The sequence below is a fragment of the Lithobates pipiens genome, unplaced genomic scaffold (assembly GCF_037356315.1).
Source record: "Lithobates pipiens isolate NorthernLeopardFrog02 unplaced genomic scaffold, aLitPip1_a1.2 Scaffold_22, whole genome shotgun sequence".
NCBI classification, from domain to species: domain Eukaryota; kingdom Metazoa; phylum Chordata; class Amphibia; order Anura; family Ranidae; genus Lithobates; species Lithobates pipiens.
In genome coordinates this window covers 71,009,938-71,035,428 of record NW_027507784.1, presented here as the reverse complement: position 1 = coordinate 71,035,428, position 25,491 = coordinate 71,009,938, and the positions used below count along the sequence as shown (strand labels likewise).

The 25,491-nt window shown below is 43.3% G+C and overlaps 1 protein-coding gene across 5 annotated transcripts in view; it reads right to left on the bottom strand.

Annotated features, from left to right (window-relative positions):
* Positions 1-25,491, bottom strand: part of QTMAN (queuosine-tRNA mannosyltransferase) — a 636,919-nt gene that overhangs the window by 514,012 nt on the left and 97,416 nt on the right. For all 5 annotated transcript variants that reach the window (XM_077447749.1, XM_077447745.1, XM_077447747.1 and 2 more), the window contains exon 4: positions 4,806-4,979. In XM_077447749.1, the coding sequence (XP_077303875.1) occupies positions 4,806-4,979 (174 nt within the window). The remainder of the gene's footprint in view (positions 1-4,805; positions 4,980-25,491) is intronic.

Here is a 25,491-nt window from a genome sequence, read left to right as displayed (position 1 = left end):
TTGGAGATGTGACTAGCATTGTGTCCCCTTTACCTTGTTAATGAACTGTTTATGTGTTTATATTAACTGTTCATAAGATGTACTGATGATTAGACTGCTGTTTAAAGTTTGCATTGTTTAGGATAATGTGATCAAGCTCTTATCTGATTTTCTGCAGTATATATTGTGTGAGTTTACAATAAAGTGAGTTCTAGCTTGCACCAAAGCTAGTGTCATCTAGTTCTTGGGTACAATGCTCAGCTATATTACCTGGTTCCAGAGTGGAGGAAGCTGTATCTTGGCAGAAACACCCAAGCGGGGTGCCAAGCGGTCCGTCACACACATCTTCCTCCTTTTTCATTATATTACAAGCTGGGACAGGAACTTGTAGTTCACAGAAGATACTATAGCTAGAAAGGAAGGTAACACTGTGTGTGAATTTGGTTAAATTTACAGGAAGTGAAAAGGATACAGAATTTCGGGCAAAAGTTTTAGTGTTGCGTGAGGGCCATTTGTTTAAGTTGTATGTACCTGATAAAAAATGTTCTTAAAAAACTATATTTAAGGCAATTACCACATCAACTACTAAGCTACAATATATTAAAATTTTCTTCTTGGGTGTAGATGTTCTTTAAAGTGATTGTAAAGTCTTGTTTAAAATAAATAAATAACAAACATGTTATACTTACCTCCTCTGTGCAATTGGATTTGCACAGAGCAGCCCAGGTTCTCTTCTTCTCGGTTTCCTCTTCGCTGCTCCTGGCCGCCCCTGTCGAGTGCCCCCACAGCAAGCAGCTTGCTATGGGGACACCCAAGCCGAGTCACAGCTCCCTGTGTCCATTCAGACATGGAGTCCCGACCCGGCCTGGCCCCATCCCGTCTTTCTTCTAATTGGCTGACATTGACAGCCATGAGAGCCAAATGTGCAGCTGCTGTGTCTCAGCCAATCAGGAGGAGAGTCCTGGATGGCTAAGACACTAGTCTAGACATAGAATAGAATGCATTAAGATAAAAAAGCTCCTGCCTTTACAACTCCTTTAAGCTAAGGAAGTACGTGATATTCCCAGCACATACAGTTGAATGAAGCTTCAAATTAACAATAAGATTTAGCAAGGCTGGGAAAGTATTAGGAGCTAGGACCTAGAAATATAACTACCACTTGAGCTTTTTCTAACAAGTGATCCTTAGGGCGCACCTAGCTGGTCCTGCAAACAGGTTATACAGCAGGCCCGAATGTTGTCTATATCAGCTTATGCATATATTTGCAAATGTGCGCAAACAAAACCCTCTGTTTTTAATGTGAATTGTTAGACAGGGCAAGTTTGGTTGTTTTGCAGCCTGGCAAGTGTGCTGGGAAATCTTTGTTTGTGATGTGTGTTTTCTCTTTAAGCGTTGCCCTTCCACATGCAGCTTACGGCAAAGACTGGTTATAGGTTGGGGTGGTTGCCACATTTTTACACAGTTGGTTGAATTTGATGCACCAACGCACTTGATACCTTCCGCTGCCATTGTGTTCTTTGTGGACGTCCTGTGCATCCCTGTGCTTTTAAGGAGGGGTGGGCTCCCTCCAGGCAAACCTGCCCTTAAAGGGGTTGTAAACCCTCAAGGTTTTTCACCTTAATGCATTGTATGCATTAAGGTGAAAAACCTTTTGTAGTGCAGCAGCCCCCCAGAGCCCCCCTTTTACTTACTGAACCCGATCGTTCCAACAACAGGGACGAGCAGAGCAGCTCCAGCCTCTGTCTCGGGTCCTCACTGGCTGGATTGATAGCAGCAGGAGTATTCGCTCCTGCTGCTGTCAATCAAAGCCAGTGATACAGCAGTCGGGGTCGATGCCGAGACCTGCTGTCTGTGTCAATGGATGCAGCAGCTGGACTCGGGAGCGTGCCCACATGAGTGCCCCTGGGAAATGTGGCTCTGTGGGGGCACTTGAGAAGAGGAGGAGCCAGGAGCGCCGCTGGGGGATCCCAGAGGAGGAGGATCTCTGTGAAAAACATGTTTGTAACAAGTTTGTTATTAAAAAAAATAAAAAAATTTACCTTTACAACCCCTTTAATCTATTCACTGCTATATGTGCTCCAACTTGGGAGACTTTGGAAATTATAAAGTTAGGAGCCTTGTTGTAAGCGCTGGGGCTCACGCATATATTTGCAAATTTGTGCAAAGAAAACCCTCTGTTTTTAATGTGAATTGTTAGACAGGGTCAAATATTTTTTTTGCAGGCTAGCTGGTGTGTTGGTTAATCTTTGTTTGCTTATGATGTGCATTGCCCTTCCATGTGCACCTTACTGCAAAGGCAAAGTATAGGTTCCGGTGGATGCCCACTTTTTTGTACAGTCTGTATCAGCAAACCCTCTCCCTCCCCATTCCCCTATTCACAAATCCACTGCCAGAACCTGCATGGCCAAAAGAGGCTCTAGCATTGGACTGTGTAAAGAAATAATATGCCGGCCTCTTGAGTCTCTCAGAAACTCCAGTGGAGAAATATTGCTATCAGAATTTTTTAGTTCAGCCCTACTGACAAAAAGCCAAGGGGTGGTTCACCCCCCCCCCCCCCCCCCCAATGTATTACCTCACTGCAAGCCTGTTGGAGAGGACAGGAACACAAACTGAATAAATCTGTCCACTAGAATCATCATCAGTTTTGAAAACAGCCGACTTTTGCTGGCTCTTAGGCTTGAATGATTTGGTTTAAATTCTTTGGCGATATCTCCAATCATTGGTCTGAATGGCAACACTGATTGTTTGTATTACAACATACATGGAAACAATGAAAATATGACAACCTGTAAAGCGCCAACGGCGGTGAGATAATAAACAACCCTAATATGGCTACAGTTCTGTCAGTTCCTTTACTCAGCAGCAATGAACCTTTGCCATACAGGCCATGAAAAGGCTGGACACGGTCCTACAGTTGCCAAAAAGAGAAGCGGGATAGGATTTTAAAACACAAAAAAGGGTTAAGGAGAAAAGAGAAATAAAATTAGAGGTCAGACGTAGCACAAAATAAATCACCTAACTTCTTTTAGCCTTGAGAATTTTTTTTTTCCTACTTTATTTTGCATCTCTGCAAAATTATGCATTTTAAAAAGACTGCAGGCAGGGAAATGATTGTCAGTCATGCAAATAATCACTTACTTACACTATATGCGTTTGGTTTGGATAAAGCAAATTACCATTTGAAAATAACTCAAAAACACTCAGGGCTAAGAGCTGGCTTTATAAATCTCTGTTTGGCCACAGCAATCCCTTAACCTTTCTCGTCTCAATTTCCACTCAGCTAGTTACAGAGGCACGGTGCAATCCGTTAACTAAATGAACTCAGGGGCTATTCACATAGTGCACACAATCATTGGACAAGGTCATTAGAATTTTTCTGTGTGTACATTTACCTTTTATTTTTTTCATGTGAGCTATCTGTGGTAAAGCATCTTATTTATTTATTATTTCTCGTTTATTTATTTTTTTATAATATTTGATAACTGATCCCCATCATTCACGATTCGTCACCTTTCTTTGTTGCTCTGGCCCTAATAAAATTTTGAGATTTTACTGGTGATATGTGCACAGCAAACCGAAACAAAAAAAATGTAAGTAAAGTTAGAACATACAAATAGCTTTTATATAATTTTGTTTGCAAAATCTACAGTGGTATGAAAACTTATATGAATAAAATATAGTGACCACACAAGCCAACCCAGCAACGCAGACATTACCATACATAAGGCAAATCCAATATGCTGTATATAAAAAACTAGGGTTGCGCAGATACCAAGAATTTGCACCAGTATCCAGTATGCAGTAGTATACTCGTGCCAATGCACCGATACCTGAAACTGATTATTTCAAGCTCGGTTCTTGTAATGTAAACAAAAAAAAAAACAGTGATTATCAGTTGTTAAGGAGCGGGGGTGTCGCGTCCTTAACAACCGATGACTCATTCAGCTGTCACTGGAGTTCCCCTGTTGAAGTGTGAAAAAAGTTTAGCAATTGGAGCTGTCAAAAAAAAAAAAAAAAAAGCAGCCAATGTTCATCAACAACATTGCCCAGCTGCTGAAACACTAAGATAAAAAAAAGAAACATTGTTTCTTTTTTTTTATCTTTCTATTTCTTCATCTACAGATCAAAGGGATTAACTTGATCTGCACATTTTTTTGTGTATTTTATTAACTAGTTGCCGACCAGCTGCGGCAGGTTGGCTCAGCTGCACGAATCGTCGTAGGTGTACATCAGTTGCACGCATGAGTAGGGGGCACAAGCGCTCCCCTGCGGTTTTCAGATTCGCTACAGAACCAATCCATCTACAGGCACGGGCCAATGATTTCTGGACTGGACATGCTGATTGGTTCTGTTGAATGAGAGACTGTCCTTTGCCTGCGTAATGTAAACACAGGCAGAGGAAGAGATGTCATCTCCCCTCATGGAGCCCTTTTTGGTTCCAGCTCGAATGGAGAAGACATCTACTGTGAGTACACCAACACTACACTGACACCAGTACACGTAGGCCCACTTCTAACCCTTTGATCACCTCCTTGATTACCCTTTCACTCCCTGTCACCAAGTTTTCAGGTTTTTCACTGATCACTGTACTGGTGTCACTTGTGTCACTAAACAACAACATTAGGGCAGTCAGTTTGAATTTTTGTAACTTTAGTAACCTATTCGTTTTTCGATATAAGACTAGCATGCAAAAAAAAAAAAAAAAAGGATTACCATTCCTTCGATATTCTCATTGTGTGTATTGAGCTTTAAAAATAAATGAATAATACATGGATAAGGTCTTGACATAAGAACTGCAAAAAAAAATGAGCATGAAAATACATTACCGGCTGACGTCAGGAAACCGGATTGGAAAGTGAATGACACAACACTTGGGCCTAATAATCTGGTCCAGATCTCGTGGTCGATGGTCTGGTATCATCTTCAGGAAAGTGCCGATAGAGGTCAGGAAAGACTCCATGTTGAAGGCAGAATTAAATACCACGGTGTCGGCGACTAGACTGCAAATAAACATTCAGCATTAGGGTGTACAGGCAAACATTTCCTATATTACCAAGAAGAGAATTAAATTACAGAATTTAAAGGGGACATCTACTTTAGACAAAATCAGCATTGGTTCAATGTCCTCTGTACAACACCACCGAGGCCCCTCATTCAATGTTTTTAGAGTTCAGAGGTAAGAAATCAGAGCAGTCGCTTGTGTCTCTATTATTCCCAAAAGGCCAGAATGAAGGCGCCAGTCTCTCACAGGTGGACTTTCCAAGTTTTTTATTCAATATCAACAAGTACACATTCAGGGAGAGTCACACTACAATTTATCTTTCTAATGGCAGTCCTTGTCAAGTGGCAGTAGGAATTTCATAGGCAAATTTGTTTGTAAAATTGAATGCCAGAAATATACAGCTGTAGAAATCAAAGCCCATATCTAGCCAAACATAAAACCCCACCTATCCCTCCTTACCACTCAGTGGTGTGGGTGGCAGATCTGGTACAGTACCCGTTTTTAATGCAGCACCATCGGAGGGCCGATGATCACGAGCATCCAATATTGCATTTCGGCCATGTCCCTGGTGCAGAAGAGATTTCTCCAGATTCTCTGAATCTTTTGGTCATATTATGTACTGTAGATGATTAAATATTTAGAGTGTTTGCAATTTTACGTTGAAGAACATTACTCTGAAATTGTTTGACAATTGTTTGTTGCAGCTTTTCATCTGGTGAACCTATGCCCATCTTTACTTCTGAGACACTCTAACTCTCTAAAATGTTCTTCCAGCTCTTCCTTGCTTCTACCACTTACATTGTCATACAGTATTTTGGTTGCTCTGTCCCAATTTTTTTTAAATGTGTTGCTGCCTTCCATTTCAAAATGACCTTATTTTTTTCCTTAATATGGTAAATTATCTTAGTTTAAACTTCCCTTTGAAGTCTATGGGATGAAAAATGTCTGAAAACGCTCAAGAAAAAAGCTCAGGCACTTTTTTGAGCGTAGGGTGAGAGAGAATACAAGTGTGAACAAGCAGAAAGAATTGTATTCTGCATAGCCAGGCATAAAAGTGTGAATGGGGGTTGTGCTATGTGTGAATGGCGGGGTAAAAATTAGGGATACATCAATACATCGCCCCAAAATAGGGTTATGGGCACTTTGTTGATAGAAAAATTAGATGGCAATAGCAGTTGCTGAAAATTTTGCCACCATTTTACCAAGTTTATGGTGTGTTTTCATAGGTCAAGGGACTCAAAAATTGCATCAAAAACGCAACGGGTGCGTTTTTGCAGCATTTTAAATGCATTTCAATGGCTGCGTTTTTTTGTGCTATATGCTGTTGAAATTTGTTTTCTATTGTGAATAAAATATGGGTTTATCAGATTTGAAAACCATTGCTGATTTTATGTAGATTTTACAGCATCCCATTTTTTTTTTTTTGGAAGTGGGGTTGTATTTCAGCTCTTTAATTCATAGAGCTCTCTTTAGCCTGTCTGCCCAGCATATCCATTTTATTTACCATAAAGCATAACAATATAAGCCATGAGACACACGTATGGAGATGATTACATCAAAGACTAAACTTCCTCTCAACTCCCATACTGTCATGTGCTTGTTATACTAAATAATACAAGATGGCAGTAATGAAGAATTTATCATGGAATATGTAGTAACCGGCGAGGACCACTCAGACCCTCTCCTGGGAAGAGCGTGAAGCACAATAAAAATCACCTAAGCACAGCTGAAACCAACCAGTAAAAAGGACAACCCCGGCCTCCTCTTAGTTAAAAAGCCACTGATACACTTTACAAATATACACGTGGAAATGTATTTATTGGTAGAGAAATTTTGATATTGGTCATTATATCACAATGAGTATTAACATAAAAGGTTCAATACAAGTGGGGAGAAATTATTCTAAAATATACAATATAAAAAAAATAATGCAACCGGTGCAAAAACACAAAAAAAGCGAATAAACCAATAAATTGGCAGCTGAACACTGAAAGGTAATCACAAAACCTCAAATACAATCAAAAGTAAAAGGAAGCACAAGGCAAAAAAAGTCCAATCAGAATTCCACAGGAATTATAAAGGAAGTTCAAACAGTTTCATAAGATGAACCACAAAGCCCAGACAGCAGCAAGAGGGATCCACTTGTGGGAAGACAGGAATCCAAAGACGCAATGATATGCGTGACACTCCCGCCACCACGGAGATGCTTGCTCGCTTACCTTAATCAATGGACTCCTGAGCTAACAGGGAGTCCATAGCACGTGTCCCCTTAGGGGTAAAATACAGCCAATACAGCAAACCACGATCTTCCAAGAATCCCACAGGTACATGTAAATAAAGGAAGATCTAAGTACTCTCAATTTGAACTAATCCAGGCTTTAATAAAAGACAAATACCTTCTCACATTTAAAATGATCATAAATGGCTCTGAGAACATAAAACAGTGTGAGGTCCGTCTCACAGGATAGCAGCAGGTGACGTGATCCAAGTATAGCTCCTCCCCCTTATGCGTTACGTCCAATAGGACTTTGTCAGCTGCAAAAGCGCTTCAAAAACTGTTCAGTGTCAAAGCACAGCCTATCGGCTGAAAAGGTACTGATAATTGGCAGGAATAAAATTCATATCCATTCAAATTCATATTTTTAAATAAATGGAATATAATACAATTATACATACAGGTGCAGCTCATAAAATTAGAATATCATCAAAAAGTTCATTTATTTAAGTAATTCAATTCAAAAAGTGATATACAGTGCCTTGAAAAAGTATTCACACCCCTTGAAATTTTCCATATTTTGCCATGTTACAACCAGAAATGTAAATGTATTTTATTGGTATTTTATGTGATAGACCAACACAAAGTGGCACTTAATTGTGAAGTGGAAAGAAAATGATCAATGTTTTTTTTACAAATAAATATGTGAAAAGTGTGGTGTGCATTTGTATTCAACCCCCAATACTTTGTAGAACCTCCTTTCACTGCAAATACAGCTGCAAGTCTTTTTGGGGACGTCTCTACCAGCTTTGCACATCTAGACAGTGACATTTTTGCCCATTCTTCTTTGCAAAATAGCTCAAGCTCTGTCAGATCGGATGAGTCTTTGTGCAGATTCTCAATTGGATTTAGGTCTGGACTATGACTGGGCCATTCTAACACATGAATATGCTTTGATCTAAACCATTCCATTGTAGCTCTCGCTGTATGTTTAGGGTCGTTGTCCTGCTGGAAGGTGAACCTCCTCCCCAGATTTCTCAAGTCTTTTTGTAGATTCTAAAGCCTCGTATACCCGATCGGATTGTTGGCCAACAAAACCGTGGACATTTGTCCAAAGGGCGTTGGCCCAAACTTGTCTTGCATACACAAGGCACACAATTGTTGGCCAACAATCACTAACGTAATTACGTACTATGTTGGTTTTCAGCTCTTTAGCACCACTCTTTGGGCACCTTCTGCTAATTTTCGTGTTAGTAGAAGTTTGGTGAGTGTTGATTTGCGCTTTTCATTTCGCACTTTTTTCACAAAATTGTCATAATCACAAGTTATTTCTCATACACAGCATATCCATACTTCCAATTACACCCCAAAATACATTCTGCTACTCCTTCCGAGTATGGCGATACCACATGTGTGGGACTTTTACACAGCCTGGCCACATACATCTAATTTCCTAACGACCTATTACATTTCTGAAGACCCTGGAGCACCAGGACAGTAAAATTACCCACAAAATGGCCCCATTTTGGAAAGCAGACACACAAACGTCTATTCTATGAGGCATAATGAGTCTTTTAAACTTTTAATTTTTTTCCACAAGTCTTCGGAAAACGTGGAAACGTATTTTTTTTTTTTTACATAAAGTGGTCCGTTTATATGATATTTCTAACTCAGAGCATGTATATAGCAAAAATGACACCCCAAAACACATTCTGCTACTCCTCCTGAGTGTGGCGATACACATGTATGAGACTTTTACACAACCTGGCCAACATGCAGGGAGCACTGTCATGCATTCTTAGAGCATAAATTACTCCTCTAATTTCCTAACAACCTATTACACCTTTGAAGGCCCTGGAGCACCAGGACAGTGGAATTACCCACAAAATGACCCAAATTTTGAAAATAAAAACCCCAACGTATATTCTATGAGGCATAATGAGTCTTTTGAACTGTTAATTTTTTTTACACAAGTCTTCAGAAAATGTGCAAAGAAAATTACATTTTTTCTAACACATACATAGCAAAAATGACACCCCAAAATACATTCTGCCACTTTTTCCGAGTATGGCGATACCACATGTGTGAGACTTTAACACAGCCTGGCCACATACAAAGGCCCAACATTGAAGTAGTACCTTCAGGTGTTCTAGGAGCATACATTACATATCTCATTTCATTCCTACCTATCACACTTTTGAAGGTCCTTGAGCACCAGGACAGTGGAATTACCCACAGAATGACCCCATTTTGGAAAGCAAACACCCCAACGTAGATTCTATGAGGCATGGGCTGCAGATAGGTACTCGGGTACTCTGATGGGCTGGTGACAGGTACTCGGGTACTCTGATGGGCTGGTGACAGGTACTCGGGGTCTCTGATGGGCTGGTGACAGGTACTCGGGGTCTCTGATGGTCTGGTGACAGGTACTCGGGTACTCAGATGGGCTACAGATAGGTACTCAGGTACTCTGATGGGCTGGTCACTGATACTCGGGTACTTTGATGGGTGCTGACAGGTACTTAGATGGGCAGTGACAGGTACTCAGATGGGCTGCAATAGGTACTCAGATGGGCTGCAACAGGTACTCAGGTACTCAGATGAACTGTGACAGGTACTCAGGTACTCAGATAGACTGTGACAGGTACTTAGATGCTTGGGTACTCAGATGGACTGTGACAGGTACTGGGGTACTCAGATATACTGTGACAGGCCAAAAAGTTGAATGTTGGTCTCATCTGATCAGAGCACCTTCTTCCACATGTTTGCTGTGTCCCCCACAAGTGGAAGAACTGCAAATAATATTTTTTTCAACAATGGCTTTCTTCTTGCCACTCTTCCATAAAGGCCAGATTTGTGGAGTGCACGACTAATAATTGTCCTGTGGACAGATTCTCCCACCTGAACTGTGGATCTCTGCAGCTCCTCCAGAATTACCAGGGACCTTTTGGCAGCTTCTCTGATTAATGCTCTCCTTGCCCGGCCTGTCAGTTTAGGTGGACGGCCATATCTTGGTGGGTTTGCCGTTGTGCCATACTCTTTCCATTTTCAGATGATGGATTGAAAAGTGCTCCATAAGATGTTCAAAGCTTGGGATATTTTTATAACCTAACCCTGCTTTAAACTTCTCCACAACTTTATCCCTGTCCTGTCTGGTGTGTTCCTTGACTTCAGGATGCTATTTATTCACTAAGCTTCTCTAACAAACCTCTGAGGACTTCACAGAACAGCTGTATTTATACTGAGATTAAATTACACACATTGGACTCAATTTACTAATTAGGTGACTTCTGAAGGCAATTGGTTCCACTAGATTTTAATTAGGGGTATCAGGGTAAAGAGGGGTGAATACAAATGCACGCCACACTTTTCAAATATTTATTTGTAAAAAAAATTTTTTTTAACTATTTATCATTTTCCTTCCACTTCACAATTATGTGCCAATTTGTGTTGGTCTATCACATAAAATCCCAATAAAATAAATTTACATTTTTGGTTGTAACATGAAAAAATGTGCAGCATTTCAAGGGGTATGAATCATTTTTCAAAGCACTGTATTTCAAGCATTCCCTTCTTTTAATTTTGATGATTAGGGCTTACAGCTAGTGAAAACCCAAAATTGTGTATCTCAGAAAATTTGAATATTACATAAGACCAATAAAAAAAAGATTTTTAATACAGAAATGTTCACTTACTGAAAAATATGCCCATGTACAGTATCCACTTACCGTATATACTCGAGTATAAGCCGAGATTTTCAGCCTCTTTTTTGAGGCTGAAAGTGCCCCCCTCGGCTTATACTCGAGTCATCGCTGTCTGCCCGCTCGATCAGCGTGTCGAGCAGACAGACAGCGGCCATTCTGATTCAAAAGCCGCGCCTCCGGCTCCCCCTTCGCCTGTGATAGGCGGAACACTGAATTTCCCAGCAGCCTGTGTTCCGCCTATCACGGACTTCGTATCATCCTCGTACTACGGACGAGGATGATACGACGTCTGTGATAGGCGGAACACAGGCTGCTGGGAAATTCAGTGTTCCGCCTATCACAGGCGAAGGCGGCGGCGCAGCTTTTGAATTTTACAATGGCCGCCGACGAACGAAGAGGGCACGGGACGGAGGCAAGGCACAGGACGGCACGGCACGGGACGGGACGGGACGGGACCGGAGGCAAGGCATGGCGGCGAGGCACGGCGGCGAGGCACGGCGGCGAGGCACGGAGGCAAGGAGGCTCGGCACGGGACGGAGGCTCGGGACAAAGGCTCAGGACACAGGTAGGCTGGACACACACACACACACACACACACACACACACACACACACACACACACACACACACACACACACACACACACACACAGGGATGGATGGATGGATGGAGACACACACACACAGGGATGGATGGACGGACACACAGGGATGGACGGACACACAGGGATGGACGGACACACAGGGATGGACGGACACACACACAGGGATGGACAGGCATGTCTTACCCTCGGCTTATACACGAGTCAATAAGTTTGCCAGTTTTTTTGGGGGTAAATTGGGGGCCTCGGCTTATATTCGGGTCGGCCTATACTCGAGTATATACGGTAACCACTTCAAAACCAGGCACTTAGACACCTTCCTGTCCAAGCCAATTTTCAGCGCTGTAGCAATTTGAATGACAATAGCGCGGGCATACAACATTGTACTTAAACAATTTTTTATATAATTTTGTTCCCACAAATAGAGCTTTCTTTTGGTGGTATTTGATCACCTCTGCGATTTTTATTTTTTGTGCAAAAAAAAAAAAAGGACCGAAAATTTTGAAAGAAAATACGTTTTTCTGTGTTTCTGTTAAAAATGTTTGTAAATAAGTATGTTTTCTTCTTCAATGACAGGCACTGATATGGCTGCACTGACAGGCACTGATGGGCACCGATGAGGTGGCACAATAAGGTGGTACTGATGAGGTGGCACTGATGGGCACTGGTATGCACCACTGATGGGCACTCATGGGTGGCACTGATAAGTGACACGGATGGGCACTGATAGGTGGGCACTGATGGGCATGGATGAGCACTGATAGGTGGCACTGCTGGATACTGATGGGTGGCACTGATGAGCATCACTGATTTTATTTTTTAAATGATGGTGCCAGTCAGTGTCCATTTGTGGGCACTAAATGGCACAGATTGGGCACATGTGGATGGCCATGGGTTACATACCTGGCCATCCACATGTTGCCCACATCCCTGGTGGTCCTGGGGGCTTCCCTGGTGGTCCAGTGTGGGCATCTGAGGGGGGGCTGCGCTGATAAACCATCAGCATAGACCCCCCCCGTCTGTCAGACGCGAGTGAGGAAAAGCCGATAAATGGCTTTTCCTGTCTACATTGTGATCAGCCGTGATTGGACACGGCTGATAACATGGTAAAGAGCCTCCGCCGGAGGCTCTTTACCGAGATCGGTGGAGCAGTGTGTCAGACTGACACACTGCTCCACCGATCGCCGCAATGGTTGCCCCCACGGGCGCGCGGCGGAATGTTATCCTGAAGGACGTCATATGACGTCCAGTCAGGATAACAGAACCACTTCTCGGACGTCAATCTGCTATTGACCAGATGGGAAGTGGTTGAGGACCGAGCCTCTTTCTTTTGTTGTTTACAAAAGTTAAAAACACTTTTTTTTTTGATAGAAAATTACTTAGAACCCCCAAACATTATAAAAAAAAATTCTAAGACCCTAGAGAAAAAATGGCGGTTGCTGCAATACTTTCTGTCGCACCATATTTGCGCAGCGGCCTTACAAGCAAACTTTTTTGGAAAAAATACCCTTTTTTTAATTAAAAAATAAGACAACAGTAAAGTTAGCCCAATTTTTTTTTTAACACTGTGAAAGATAATGCTACGCAGAGCAAATTGATACCCAACATGTCACGCTTCAAAATTGCACCCGCTCGTGGAATGGCAACAAACTTTTACCTTTAAAAATCTCCATATGCGACGTTGAAAAGATTCTATAGCTTGCATATTTTTGAGTTACAGAGGAGGTCTAGGGCTAGAATTAGTGCTCTCGCTCTACCCATCAAGGCAATACCTCACATGTGTGGTTTGAACACCGTTTTCATATGCGGGCTCTACTCACGTATGCATTCGCTTCTGCAAGTGAGCTCGTTGGGATGGGGCGCGTTTAAAATTGTATTTATTTTTTCTTATTTATTTTACCTTTTTATTTTTACACTGTTCTTTTAAAAAAAATAATTGTGCCACTTTTATTCCTATTACAAGGAATGTAAACATCCCTTGTAGTAGAAAAAAAAGCATGACAGGACCTCTTAAATATAAGATCTGGGGTCAGATCTCATATTTACACTAAAATTTAATAAATAAAAAAATGTTACCGAAGGCTCCGGTAAGTGGCAGAGGGCACCAGAGCGCCTCGGGGGGGACTCTCCGTCGATAAAAGTGATCTTGCGGCGAATCCGCTGCAGAGACCACTCTTATCTGAAAGCGGACCGCCCTCTGAAAAAGAGGATACCGGGGGTTATGACAGCTAGTTGCTGCCATAACAACAATATTCCTCTTTAAAGTACAGACGTATAACGATGGTGGGTGGTCCAGAAGTGGGTATAGTATGCACTCAATACTTGGTCAGGGCTCCTTTTGCATGAATTACTGCATTAATGCGGCGTGGTACGGATGTGATCAGGCTGTGGCATTGCTGAGGTGTTATGGAAGCCGGGGTTACTTTGATAGTGGCTTTCAGCTCATCTGCATTGTTGGGTCTGGTGTCTCTCATCTTCCTCTTGACAATACTCCACAGATTCTCTATGGGGTTTAGGTCAGGCTAGTTTGCTGGCCAATCAAGCACAGTGATACCATGATCATTAAACCAGGTATTGGTATTTTTTGGCAGTGAGGCAGTTGCCAAGTCCTGCTGGAAAATGAAACCTGCATCTCCATAAAGCTGGTCAGCAGAAGGAAGCATGAAGTGCTCTAGAAATCTCCTGGTAGAGGGCTGAGCTGACTTTGAACATGATAAAACACAGTCGACCAACACCAGCAGATGACACGGCTCCTCAAACCATCACTGACTGTGGAAATTTCACACTGGATCTCATGCAACATGGATTCTGTGCCTCTCCTCTCTTCCTCCAGACCCTGGGACTTTGATTTCCAAATGAAATGCAAAATTTTCCACAGTCCATGATGATTTGGGGAGCCATGTCATCTGCTTGTGTTGGTCCACTGTGTTTTATCAAGTCCAAAGTCAGCGCAACACTCTACCAGGAAATTCTAGAGCACTTCATGCTGACCAGCTTCATGGAGATACTGATTTCATCTTCCAGCAAGACTTGCCACCTGCCCGCACTACCAAAAGTACCAATAGCTGGTTTAATGATCATGGTATCACTGTGCTTGATCAGTCAGAAAACTCGCCTGACCTAAACACCATAGAAAATCTGTGCGGTATTATCAAGAGGAAGATAGGAGACACGAGACCCAACAATGCAGACAAGCTGAAGGCCACTATATCAAAGAAACCTGGGCTTAAATAACACCTCAGCAGTGGAACAGGCTGATCGCCTCCATGCCATGCCACATTGATGCAGTAATTCATGCAAAAGGACCCGACCAAGTACTGAGTGCATACTATACTGTAACATTGACATACTTTTCAGTAAGGCCGCGTACACACGGGCGGACTGTTCGCCCAACCTTGTCCGCTGAACAGTGTTTGGGCGGACAGTCCGCTCGTGTGTGGGGCTTCAGCGGACAGTTTCAGCGGACAGTTGGACGAACAAGGTCTTACGGAAATTCCGAAAAACTGTCCGCTGAAACAAGGTTTCAGCGGACTGTTCGCTCGTGTGTAGGCTTGTTCGGCCAACTAAGTCTCGCGCATGCTCAGAAAGGATTTCCACGTCGGAAGGTTGCATTGCAGTGTATTGGACGTCGAAATTTTCGATCCGTCGTGCGTGCCGAAACGTCATCGCGCACGGTTTCAGCAAACTGTTCGTCCGTCGTGTGTGGCCATGTCCGTCCATGCTAAGTTTGAGCGGACTGTTTGCCGAAACTGTTGGACGGACAAAGTTGGGCGAACAGTCCGCGCGTGTGTACGCGGCCTAAGCCAACATTGCATGGATTTTTGGATGGCATGGTCAACTGTGTTCACAGACAATGATTTTTGGAAGTATACCTGATCCCATGTGATGATGTCCACCACAGAATCAGGCCTGCTGTTAATGCAGTGCCACCTGAAGCCCTGAAAGTCATAAGCACCCAATATTGCGTTTCGACCAGAGATTTTTGGAATCATTTGATGATATTATGTACTGTAGATGATGATATATTTTAATTTGAGAAACATTATTCTGAAATTGTTAGACAATTTTTAGACACAGCTTTTCAAAGATTGGTGAAACTTTGCCCAACTGTGGAGACACTCTGATTTTCTAAGATGCCCTTTATAAACCAAATCATGTTACTGACTTGTTGCCAATTAACCTGATTAGTTGAAAAATATTCTTCCAGCTCTTCCTTGTTAGGACCACTTATGCCGCGTAGACACGATCAAGTCCGCCGGACCACAGTACGATCGATGTGTGGGCTCTAGCGGACTTTTTCATCGTAAAAGTCCAGCGAACTTTGAAAGTATTTTTGACTCAAAATATGTCCGCCAGACTTGGCTTTCGGCGGACAATCCGTTCGTCAGTGTGCTAGTCCGGCGGACTAAGAATGACGCATGCTCTGAAGCAAGTACGAGAAGGAAGCTATTGAGCTTCCTTTTTCTAGTCCCGTCGTACGTGCTGTACATCATTGCGTTAGAAATCGCCAGACTTTCGGAGTGTTCGTGTTTGGCCAAGTCCGTTTGTTATAAAGTGCGGATTGTTTGCCGGACCAAATCCGCCGGACAATTTGATCGTGTGTACGCGGCATTACTTTGCCAGCTTTTTGTTGCCCTATCCCAACTCTTTTGCTGCCATCAATTAAAAAACAAGGGTTTATTTTTTTTCCTAAAATGGTAAATTTTCTCAGTTTAAACATTTTATGTTTTCTATTTTCTATTGTGAATAAAATATGGGTTTATGAGATTCTGTTTTATGTAGATTTTACACAGCATCCCAACTTAATTGTAATTGGGGTTGCACATTTTACTACTACCTGAACCACCTTCACCTTCCAGCAGATTACCCAATGGGTCCCTGTTCCCTCCACAGGAATATCTGGACATATTTTCTGGAGCTAGTAGAGACTCCAACCTCTGTGGCACAGTATTACATCTCTGGCTGTACAATTAGAAGGCCAACGTTTAGTTTATTACTGCCCATGCGCCTGTTGTTTGCCCCATCCTCTCTGTGCCCTACCATTGTGAAAAGCTTCTACGCACTTTACTTAGTGAAGTACATTGGGTCATAGCTTTAAATTGGCACTACGAATTATCCCCATTGAACCAATTTCTAACTAGAACAGACACTAATGCTTATGGAAAGAGTTGCTCATCATACCACTCAAGACTCTATACACTGGCATGGTAAATGGGGTACTTTGCTATGCCGTGAGGTTACCACTTTCTCATTCCCCTTTTTACTTTCACCTATTTAACCCCTTCACACCTAAGGGCAAAACAGATCTAAATACCTAAGCACAATTTTTAAACTTTGACATGTGTTAGTAAAACTGTACATATCACCACAACTACTTAGTGTATCCAGGTGGATTATACATTTTCTTTCGGGCTTTCTTTTGGTGGTAAATGGTAATGGATATCTCCTGGCCCAAAATAGTAAAAAAAAAAAAAAAAAAAAAAAAAAGGTTTGTGTGCAGAAAGGTTTGTGTGCATTTTGTGTTTTTTTTCATCCTGTCTAAAATACACTGACACTAACTAAAAAAAAAAAATTTTTAATTCTACCCAAAATATGCTGACTGTGACCTTTGACCCTGACCCTTATGCCGCATACACACAATCGGAATTTCGGCAAGCAAAAGTCTGATGAGAGCTTTCCATCGGAAAATGCAACCATGTGTATGCTCAATTGGAATTTACCTGGCCGAATTCTCTCCAGCAAAAATTTGAGAGCAGGTTCTCAATTTTCCCAATGGAAAAACTTTCTATCAGAAATTCCGATCGTGTGTATGCAATTCCGACGCGCAAAAAAAAAAAAAAAACTCACGCATGCTCAAATTCGACTACGAGATGGAAGCTATTGGCTACTGGCTATCGAACTTCATTTTTCTAGTCCCGTCATACGTGTTGTACGTGTTGTACTTCACCGCGTTCTTGATGGTCGGAATTTGGTGTGACCGTGTGTATGCAAGACAGCTTGAGTGAAATTCCGTCGGGAAAACCATCAGACCTTTTTCCGACCATAATTACGATTGTGTGTACGCGGCATAACACTAACACCTAGCAACCTTGATATTGTTATTTTTTATTGTTTATTTTTAATTTGTTAGTTTTTTTACACCCTTTTTTTTACAATTCCTCTCCTGCAAGAAGAAGAAGATACGATGCATCTTTCTCTTCATTCAAAGAGGAAGGAAACCCAGGGGTGGGCTCACAGTGACTGATCACACTAATCAGGTGACCTGGAACAGACAGTCCCGGGTCCCGATCGATAGTATGAGACCTGGGGCTTTCAGTGAGAGCCTGGTCTCTGTGCTGGGAGCACATGGCTTGCCCCCAGCGCGTATATATGCGGCCCCATGGAAAAAAGCGCACTTCCGTGAGGCCGCATACATGTGTGCGGCCAGCGCGAAGGGGGTTAAGATATTTTTGTACAATAATTCACTACTTAAATGCCCTTCTGATTTTGTTTTACTCGTGTTGACAACTATCTATTACATTTTATCTGTACCATCTATGCATGAGATGTATGAAATCTAACTTTTAGATGTTCTCTTGCATTACTATGCTCTTTGGTGTATTGTAAAATTCTGAAAAACTAAAAAAAAAAAAAAAACAATAAAAATTGTATGTAAACAAAAAAAAAAAAAAAATCTAATGAATTATTCAGTAGATGTCCCCAAACATTTCCCTAATCTGACATACATACACAGTTGGATCACTGTGTAAACATCAGTGAAGATCTTCTGTAATAGACAAGATCACTGGCTCTGCATGTAATAGTAGTTTGCGACATGTTCAAATCATCATATTTTAGCTCAAACACAGCTTACATAAAGCAAGCCTTGTGAGTGATGGCCTAGTCGATCATGAAAATGGCGAGTCTTCCTTGTTAAAGGTCTACAACATTACTTAACTCAGCGTGAAGCGATCACCGTTAAAGTGATGCTGATTTGCTTCATCGGGCATAATGGAGCAAAAGAGACGTTGTATGTTGCTGAATTCATCAAACTGCTTGCTCACACTCCATTATGCAAGACAAAGCAAGCTGACCTCTAATTTTGCCTATTCCTGGGAGTGAAGTTGCTGCTATATGTCCACTGATCCACACAGCACAAGAGAAGTAACATACTGTAAGATTTACAGAAAACAAATAAAAAAAAAAAATAACTCATGGAAAATCTTGAAACCTGAGTAAAGTTGTCCAATACAGACACTGGTAAGCCAAGGGCTTTGCAATTTATTTTGCTGCAAAAAAACAGATTCCATCGAATTGAGCCTATAATTTTGCCAGGCAACCTTGTTTTGGTAAAAGGTGCTTGAAAAAAGAAAAAAACTATCTACCTTTAATGCTCACTAGGGTTGCTACCTTTTCTTCAAGTCAAACCCGAACAGTTTAGTGGCGCAAGGCATGGCACCCCAACCGTGGTGCGATTTTGCTGCGATTGTCACCCGACAAATCACAGCAAAATCATGTAAACAGAATTGTGGGATGCCTGTCACCCAAAAGAAGTTTTGCTTTGCGATTGGGGTGCCATTATTCCCATTCCCCTCTATTACAAATCATCTTCCCCTACCAGCACACATCCTCCTCCCTTTAATACCCCTATGTCAGCTGACGGGGTATCACAGGGCCCCAGCATACAGGGAGGCCCGGGCAGCAGGGGGTTTGGAGCGGCGGGTATGGGGGGCAATTAGAGGAGGGGCAATTACAGAGGAGGGGGTGCAAGGGGGGGCAATTACAGAGGAGGGGGTAATTTCAGAGATAGGGGGCAATTAGAGGAGGGGGGTGCAAATACAGAGGAGGGGTGGCAAATACAGAGGAGGGGGGTGCAAATACAGAGGAGGGGGGCAATTAAAGAGGAGGGGAGGGACAATTACAGAGAGGGGAGGGACAATTACAGAGAGGGGGCAATTATAGAGAAAGGGGTGGCAAATACAGAGGAGGGGGGGCAAACACAGAAGGGTCAAAACATAAGGGAGAGAGAGAGGCGACAGGCAGCTGCTGGTGGGGAAGTTTTTAATAAAATAAATGCTTAAAAACAAACAATCCACTCACTCTCCGTGTCAGAGCTGTATATGTCAGTCTGTGAAGTCGGCTGTCCCATTCTACCCTCCGATCTACGCTGCTCTTATTACTGAATTGCTGATTTGCCGGAGGAAACAGAGAGGCGCGGGAAACATGTGAATTGTCAGCCTGGTCACAGCATCCCAGACTGACAGCTCACTGTAGTCTCCCCGCAGGTCTGTATCCTTGGCTTCCTCCAGAGATTCAGTGATAAGAGCAGTGTGGATCGGAGGGTAGAATGGGACAGCCGACTTCACAGACTGACATATACAGCTCTGACATGGAGAGTGAGTGGATTGTTTGTTTTTAAGCATTTATTTTGTTAAAAACGTCCCCATCAGCAGCTGCCTGTCCCCTCTCTCTCTCCCTTATGTTTTGATTGCTCTGTAATTGCATCCCCTGCCCGCCGCTCCGATCCCCCTGCTGTCCGGGTCCCCCTGTGTGCTGGGGCTCCTAAAAGGAGGCCCCCATGGTACCCCCTGTCATCTGTAAATGGTGTCCGGGTGTGAGGCAGAGGGAAACCCGGGTACAGCCTCCTAAACACATACTGTCCGGGTCAAAAGCAGACAGGTGGCAACCCTAATGCCCACTGCACACAGGGCTGGGCAGTATATTACATAGTAAGGTTGAAAAAAGACACCAGTCAATCCAGTTCAACCTGAGTGAGTGTCTATAATGGTCCCTATCCCTGTACACTGTGTCTCATTAAGATGCTCATCTATTATATTTGTATTTATTTAAAGGTACCCATATAGCGCCGTCAATTTACGCAGCGCTCCACACATACATCGCACACTCACATCGGTCCTTACCCTCAAGGAGCCCACAATCCAAGGTCCCCAACTCACATTCATATACTAGGGCAAATTTTGGACAGAAGCCAATTAACCTACCTGCATGTCTTTGGAGTGTGGGAGGAAACCAGAGTACCCGGAGGAAACCCACGCAGGCACAGAGAGAACATTCAAACTACAGACAGGTAGTGTCCTGGTTGGGATTCGAACCAGCGACCCTTTTTACTGCTAGGCGAGAGTGCTTAGGGCAGTATGCACCCAGGAAGAAATGGCTGGAACACAGACTGTGTTCTGGGCATTCATACCTGGGTGGAGCATACTGCCCTAACATAAGGACCGCTTATTGCAATGTTTAGCCATCAGCAGCTATCAGCCTCTCACAGAGTTTTACATGCTGCCAGCGGCGGGGTTGGACGGTGCTCCTGTACCTTCCACCATGACATTAAAGCCGAAAGTCTCATGCACCGGGGCTAAATGCTCAGAGTACATGAGGCGTAAGAAAACTACCCCACGCTGCTTTGCAAGCTCACCCCAAACCACTCCTAGCAGCCAATCAGTGAATCTCCATTTCTTTTTATAAGCCAGGCTCACAATGTCTAAGCCCTTGGCGCCCCAGCTGCAGCAGCCCTTTACAGACCCCAGCAGCCAGTAGCAGCAGTATTCACTTGAATACAAGTTATTATGTCAGTGATTTCTAGCAGTCTAATGTTCCATATTCTCAGTCTCTATCTCCTGCCTTGTGTTTCCAAGTCTCCATCCATATCTGTTGCATGTCTGCCATCGCTGACCGTCTCCTCCAATAAGTCTGAAATCTCTTGCAGTCTTCTCTCACATAGAGAATATAATGTGCCACCCTTTGGAGCTGTCAAGGGTCACAGTTGAGGACCCCCCATACCTCATAAGTTGACAACCACTGGTCTACATCCTTTGCAGGTTATAATTAGTGCTTGTGATCGGAGTGTTAGAGAAAAGTGGAAGATAGTACTGATTAGTGAGTACATTTTAACAACTATCCAGCCTCTTTTTGAGATTTGTTAAAAACATTTTTTTGCTAGAAAATGTTACCCTTAAAAATCTCTGTAGGCGGCATTTAAAAAATTCTACAGGTTGCATGTTTTGAGTTACACAGGATGTCTAGGGCTAGAATTATTGCTCTCGCTCTACAGATCACAGTGATACCTCATGTGTGTGGTTTGAACACCGTTTTCATATGCGGGTGCTAAGAAATAAGGGGAAATAAGAATAGCAGGAAGCATTGGAAGCAGTGTAAAAGCAAAGTAAAGCTTCTACCCAAATGTTACACTCAACTGTTCACACCACAATCTCTATATTCTAAGTAGTTAGTAATATATCCTTGATACTACTTCAGTTCAATAACTCAGTGGGTTCCTAATGCTGACGTGTACAAGCCCTACAGAATGCCAGCACTACTACTGTGATAGATCAGTGGTGCTACTGATTTCAGGAATCTCTGGTAGGCAGACAGAAACTTGTGAAAAAGTCATTACTAGTGTTCCCAAACCACAAAAAAAGTGCAAAGCCCTGCTGGAAAATGAAAGCAGCATCTCCATAAAACTTGTCAGCAGAGGGAAGCATGAAGTGCTCTAGAAATTTCCTAGTAGAGGGCTGAGCTGACTTTGAACCTGATAAAAAACAGTGGACCAACACCAGCAGATGACATGGCTTTGAAACCTTTCCAAGCATGCCACTCTCTCACTGTGATGCTCATTGTGAATTTCTTACAAATATTCAAAATAAAAAGCCTATCAACAGTATCCAGACCAGGTTTTCCCTCACAGCTTCCTCAGGGGGTATTTTGTGTGAGTATTGAATATTGTAGGAGATTTGGTACTCCCAGACCCTGCAGTGTTTCCCATCCACCTGCAGTTTGTTCCTCATAAAAGTCATTGACAGGGTACCCAAGGAGAAGTGGCATGAGCGCCACAATGAGGGAGCTGCGTGAACTGCTGACTGTTACATGATTTTAGCAAACGTTTGATTCTGGGACAGAATTTTTTTTTTTATACAAACAAAATTCACCAACAAAATTAAATTAGGGGTTAATGTGTATAAAATTACAGATTCTGTTGAAACAATTTTGCCAATATCACTTTACTCTCCCATGTTCCTGTTCTAATAGATAATAACAAAACTGCGCTTGCAATAACTTCAATGAAAAAAAGGGTTAAACAGACAATCTTAATGTTTGGGTATTACGAACATAAATAAAAATACACGATATTACCAAAAGTATTGGGACACCTACATTTACACACACACATGAACTTTAATTTGTATCCCAGTCTTAGTCAAGAGGGTTCAATATTGGGTTAGCCCACCCTTTTGCAGCTACAACAGCTTCAACTCTTCTGGGAAGGCTGTCCACAAGGTTTAGGAGTGTGTCTATGGGAATGTTTGACCATTCTTCCAGAAGCGCATTTGTGAGCTCAGGCACTGAAGTGGATGAGAAGGTCTGGCTCGCAGTCTCCACACTAATTCATACCAAAGATGTTCTATTAGGTGGAGGTCAGGCCAGTCAAGTTCCTCTACCCCAAACTCGCTCATCCATGTCTTTATGGACCTTTATTTGTGCACTGGTGCGCAGTCATGTTGGAACAGGAAAGGGCCGTCCCCAAACTGTTCCCACAAAGTTGGGAGCATGAAATTGTCCAAAATGTCTTGGTATACCGACACCTTAAGAGTTCCCTTCACTGGAACTAAGGGGCCAAGCCCAATGCCTGAAAAACAACCCCACACCATAATCCTCCCTCCACCAAATGATTTTGACCTGTGTACAAAGCAAGGTCCATAAAGACATGGATGAGTGAGTTTGGGGTGGAGGGGCTTTACTGGCCTGCACAGAGTCCTGACCTCACCCTGACAGCACATCTTTGGGATGAATTAGAGAGGAGACTGCGAGCCAGACTTTCTCGCCCAACATCAGTGCCTGACCTCACAAATGGTGTTCTGGAAGAATGGTCAAACATTCCCATAGACACACTCCTAAACCTTGTGGACAGCCTTCCCAGAAGAGTCAAAGCTGTTATAGATGCAAAGGGTGGGCCAACTCAATATTGAACCCTACGGACCAGGACTGGAATGCCATGTGCGTGTAAAGGTAGGCATCAAAATACTTTTGGTAATATAGTGTAGATTGAAGGTAGGGCTAAATCTCTGAAATGGGGGCAAAGACAGCAGTAGACTGCATGTTACCCAAAAATGTTTGTGCTGGAAAAATAAGCTTTTTATGCTGGAAGTGCTGCCATCTTTTTCTTCATCATTCTGTATTTTTTGGCTCTGGACCCCAGAGGCTGGCACCCAGCTTGTTTTACAGCATCTGAGACCTTTACGATTTCCCTGGAGTGATACAACTCCCCTGTTTTACTACAGGCACCGAGACTTTGTTGTGCCAAATGTTATGGGTTTCAAAACAATGAGAAAAAACCATTGGGGATATGGCAAAGAATTTTACTGCCACAGTGGGTCGCAACAATGAAAAATGCTGAGCATTATGATTTTAGGTCACAAGTAGGGATGAGCTTCGTGTTCGACTCGAACATCGGCTGTTCGCCCGTTCGGCGAATTCCGAACGTTATGGGCCGTTCGCGCCAAATTCGTGTGGCGCTCACGGCCCACAAGGCACTGCATCATCGCAGTGCATTGCTGGCTCTTGATTGGCCAAGCATGCACTGCAGCGCCAGCAGCGAGGAGAGCCATGATTGGCCACAGGCAGGATGCCTGTGGCCAATCATAGCTCAGGCTATGTAGTACACGCCCCACACTATATAAGGCCGCCAGCGCGGCGGCCTTGTGTAGTGTGTTGGCGTCTGAAGCAGTTAGTGGGTGTTCTGTGTACCTTCAACACAGTACACACCGATCGTTATCGGCCGATTTTCGATCTTGCTCTTCTGTAGTGGTTGTTGTCTGCTTGTCCTGACCGCAGTATACACCGCTATATTTACCTCACCTATATAGCTAGTGATCTATCTTTTATAATAGAGCTTGCAGTCAGTAGTGTTTGGAGCTTGTGCGTGCTGTCTGCAGGCTCTGTACCCAGTACACACCGCTATATCCACCTACATAGCTGTTCTCTATTTGAGCCCACTTGCCATCTGCAGGAGTTATTGGAAGTTGTGTGTGCCTCCAGCACAGCACAGTATACATCTGTATATACCCCTTTATCTCTGGTGTTCTATAATAAAGGCATCTGCAGGAGTTAGTGGGTGTTTTGTGCCTCCAGCACAATATACACCTGTATCTACCCTTTATTGCTGTTCCTTAATAGAGCCATCTGCAGGGCTTAGTGGGTGTTGTGTGACTCCATTACAGTATACCCCTTTATCTCTGGTGTTCTATAATAAAGGCATCTGCAGGAGTTAGTGGGTGTTGTGTGCCTCCAGCACAATATACACTACCCAACTGCTTTTTTACCCAACTCCCTTCAGGCCATTACCATGTCTGGAAGGCCAGCAAGGAGAGGCAGACAGGCGCGAGCCGATAAAAGAGGGCAAGCAGGCTCTGTGTCTAGAGACAACAGTGCTGGTCGTGGACGCGGTGCATTGTCATCAGCACGTGGCCATGGGACACGCTTGTCCTTCTTTTCGGCAGCTGGACATGTTGAACCGCAACATGCCAATGACTTGGTAGAGTGGATGACCAAGCCCTCTTCATCCTCCTCATCCTCTCTCACCCAGTCTCAGGGTACTAGCAAAGCAGCTGCCAACACATCGTCTTCCCTCCTCTCAATGTCATCATCAGTGACTCCTTCCCTAGACCCACCACGTCCTCCTGAGGAGTCTCCTGAACTCTTTGAGCACAGTGTTGGGTACATGCTCCAGGAGGATGCCCAGTGTTTTGTAGGCTCTGATGATGACACTCAGCTAGAGGAAGGCAGTAGCGTGAGCGCAGAGAGAGAGGATGCTCAAGAAGGACAGCAATCTGGCAGTCATGTTCCACAAGCTGCAGCATACTGCCAGGTTTGCTACAGCGATGAAGAGGGAGGGGATGATGAGGGCACTGACTCCACGTGGGTGCCTGGTAGGAGAGAGGAGGAGGAGGAGGCACATGTCCAACGAGGCAGGATGCCCTCCGGGGGGCCAGCTTAGGGG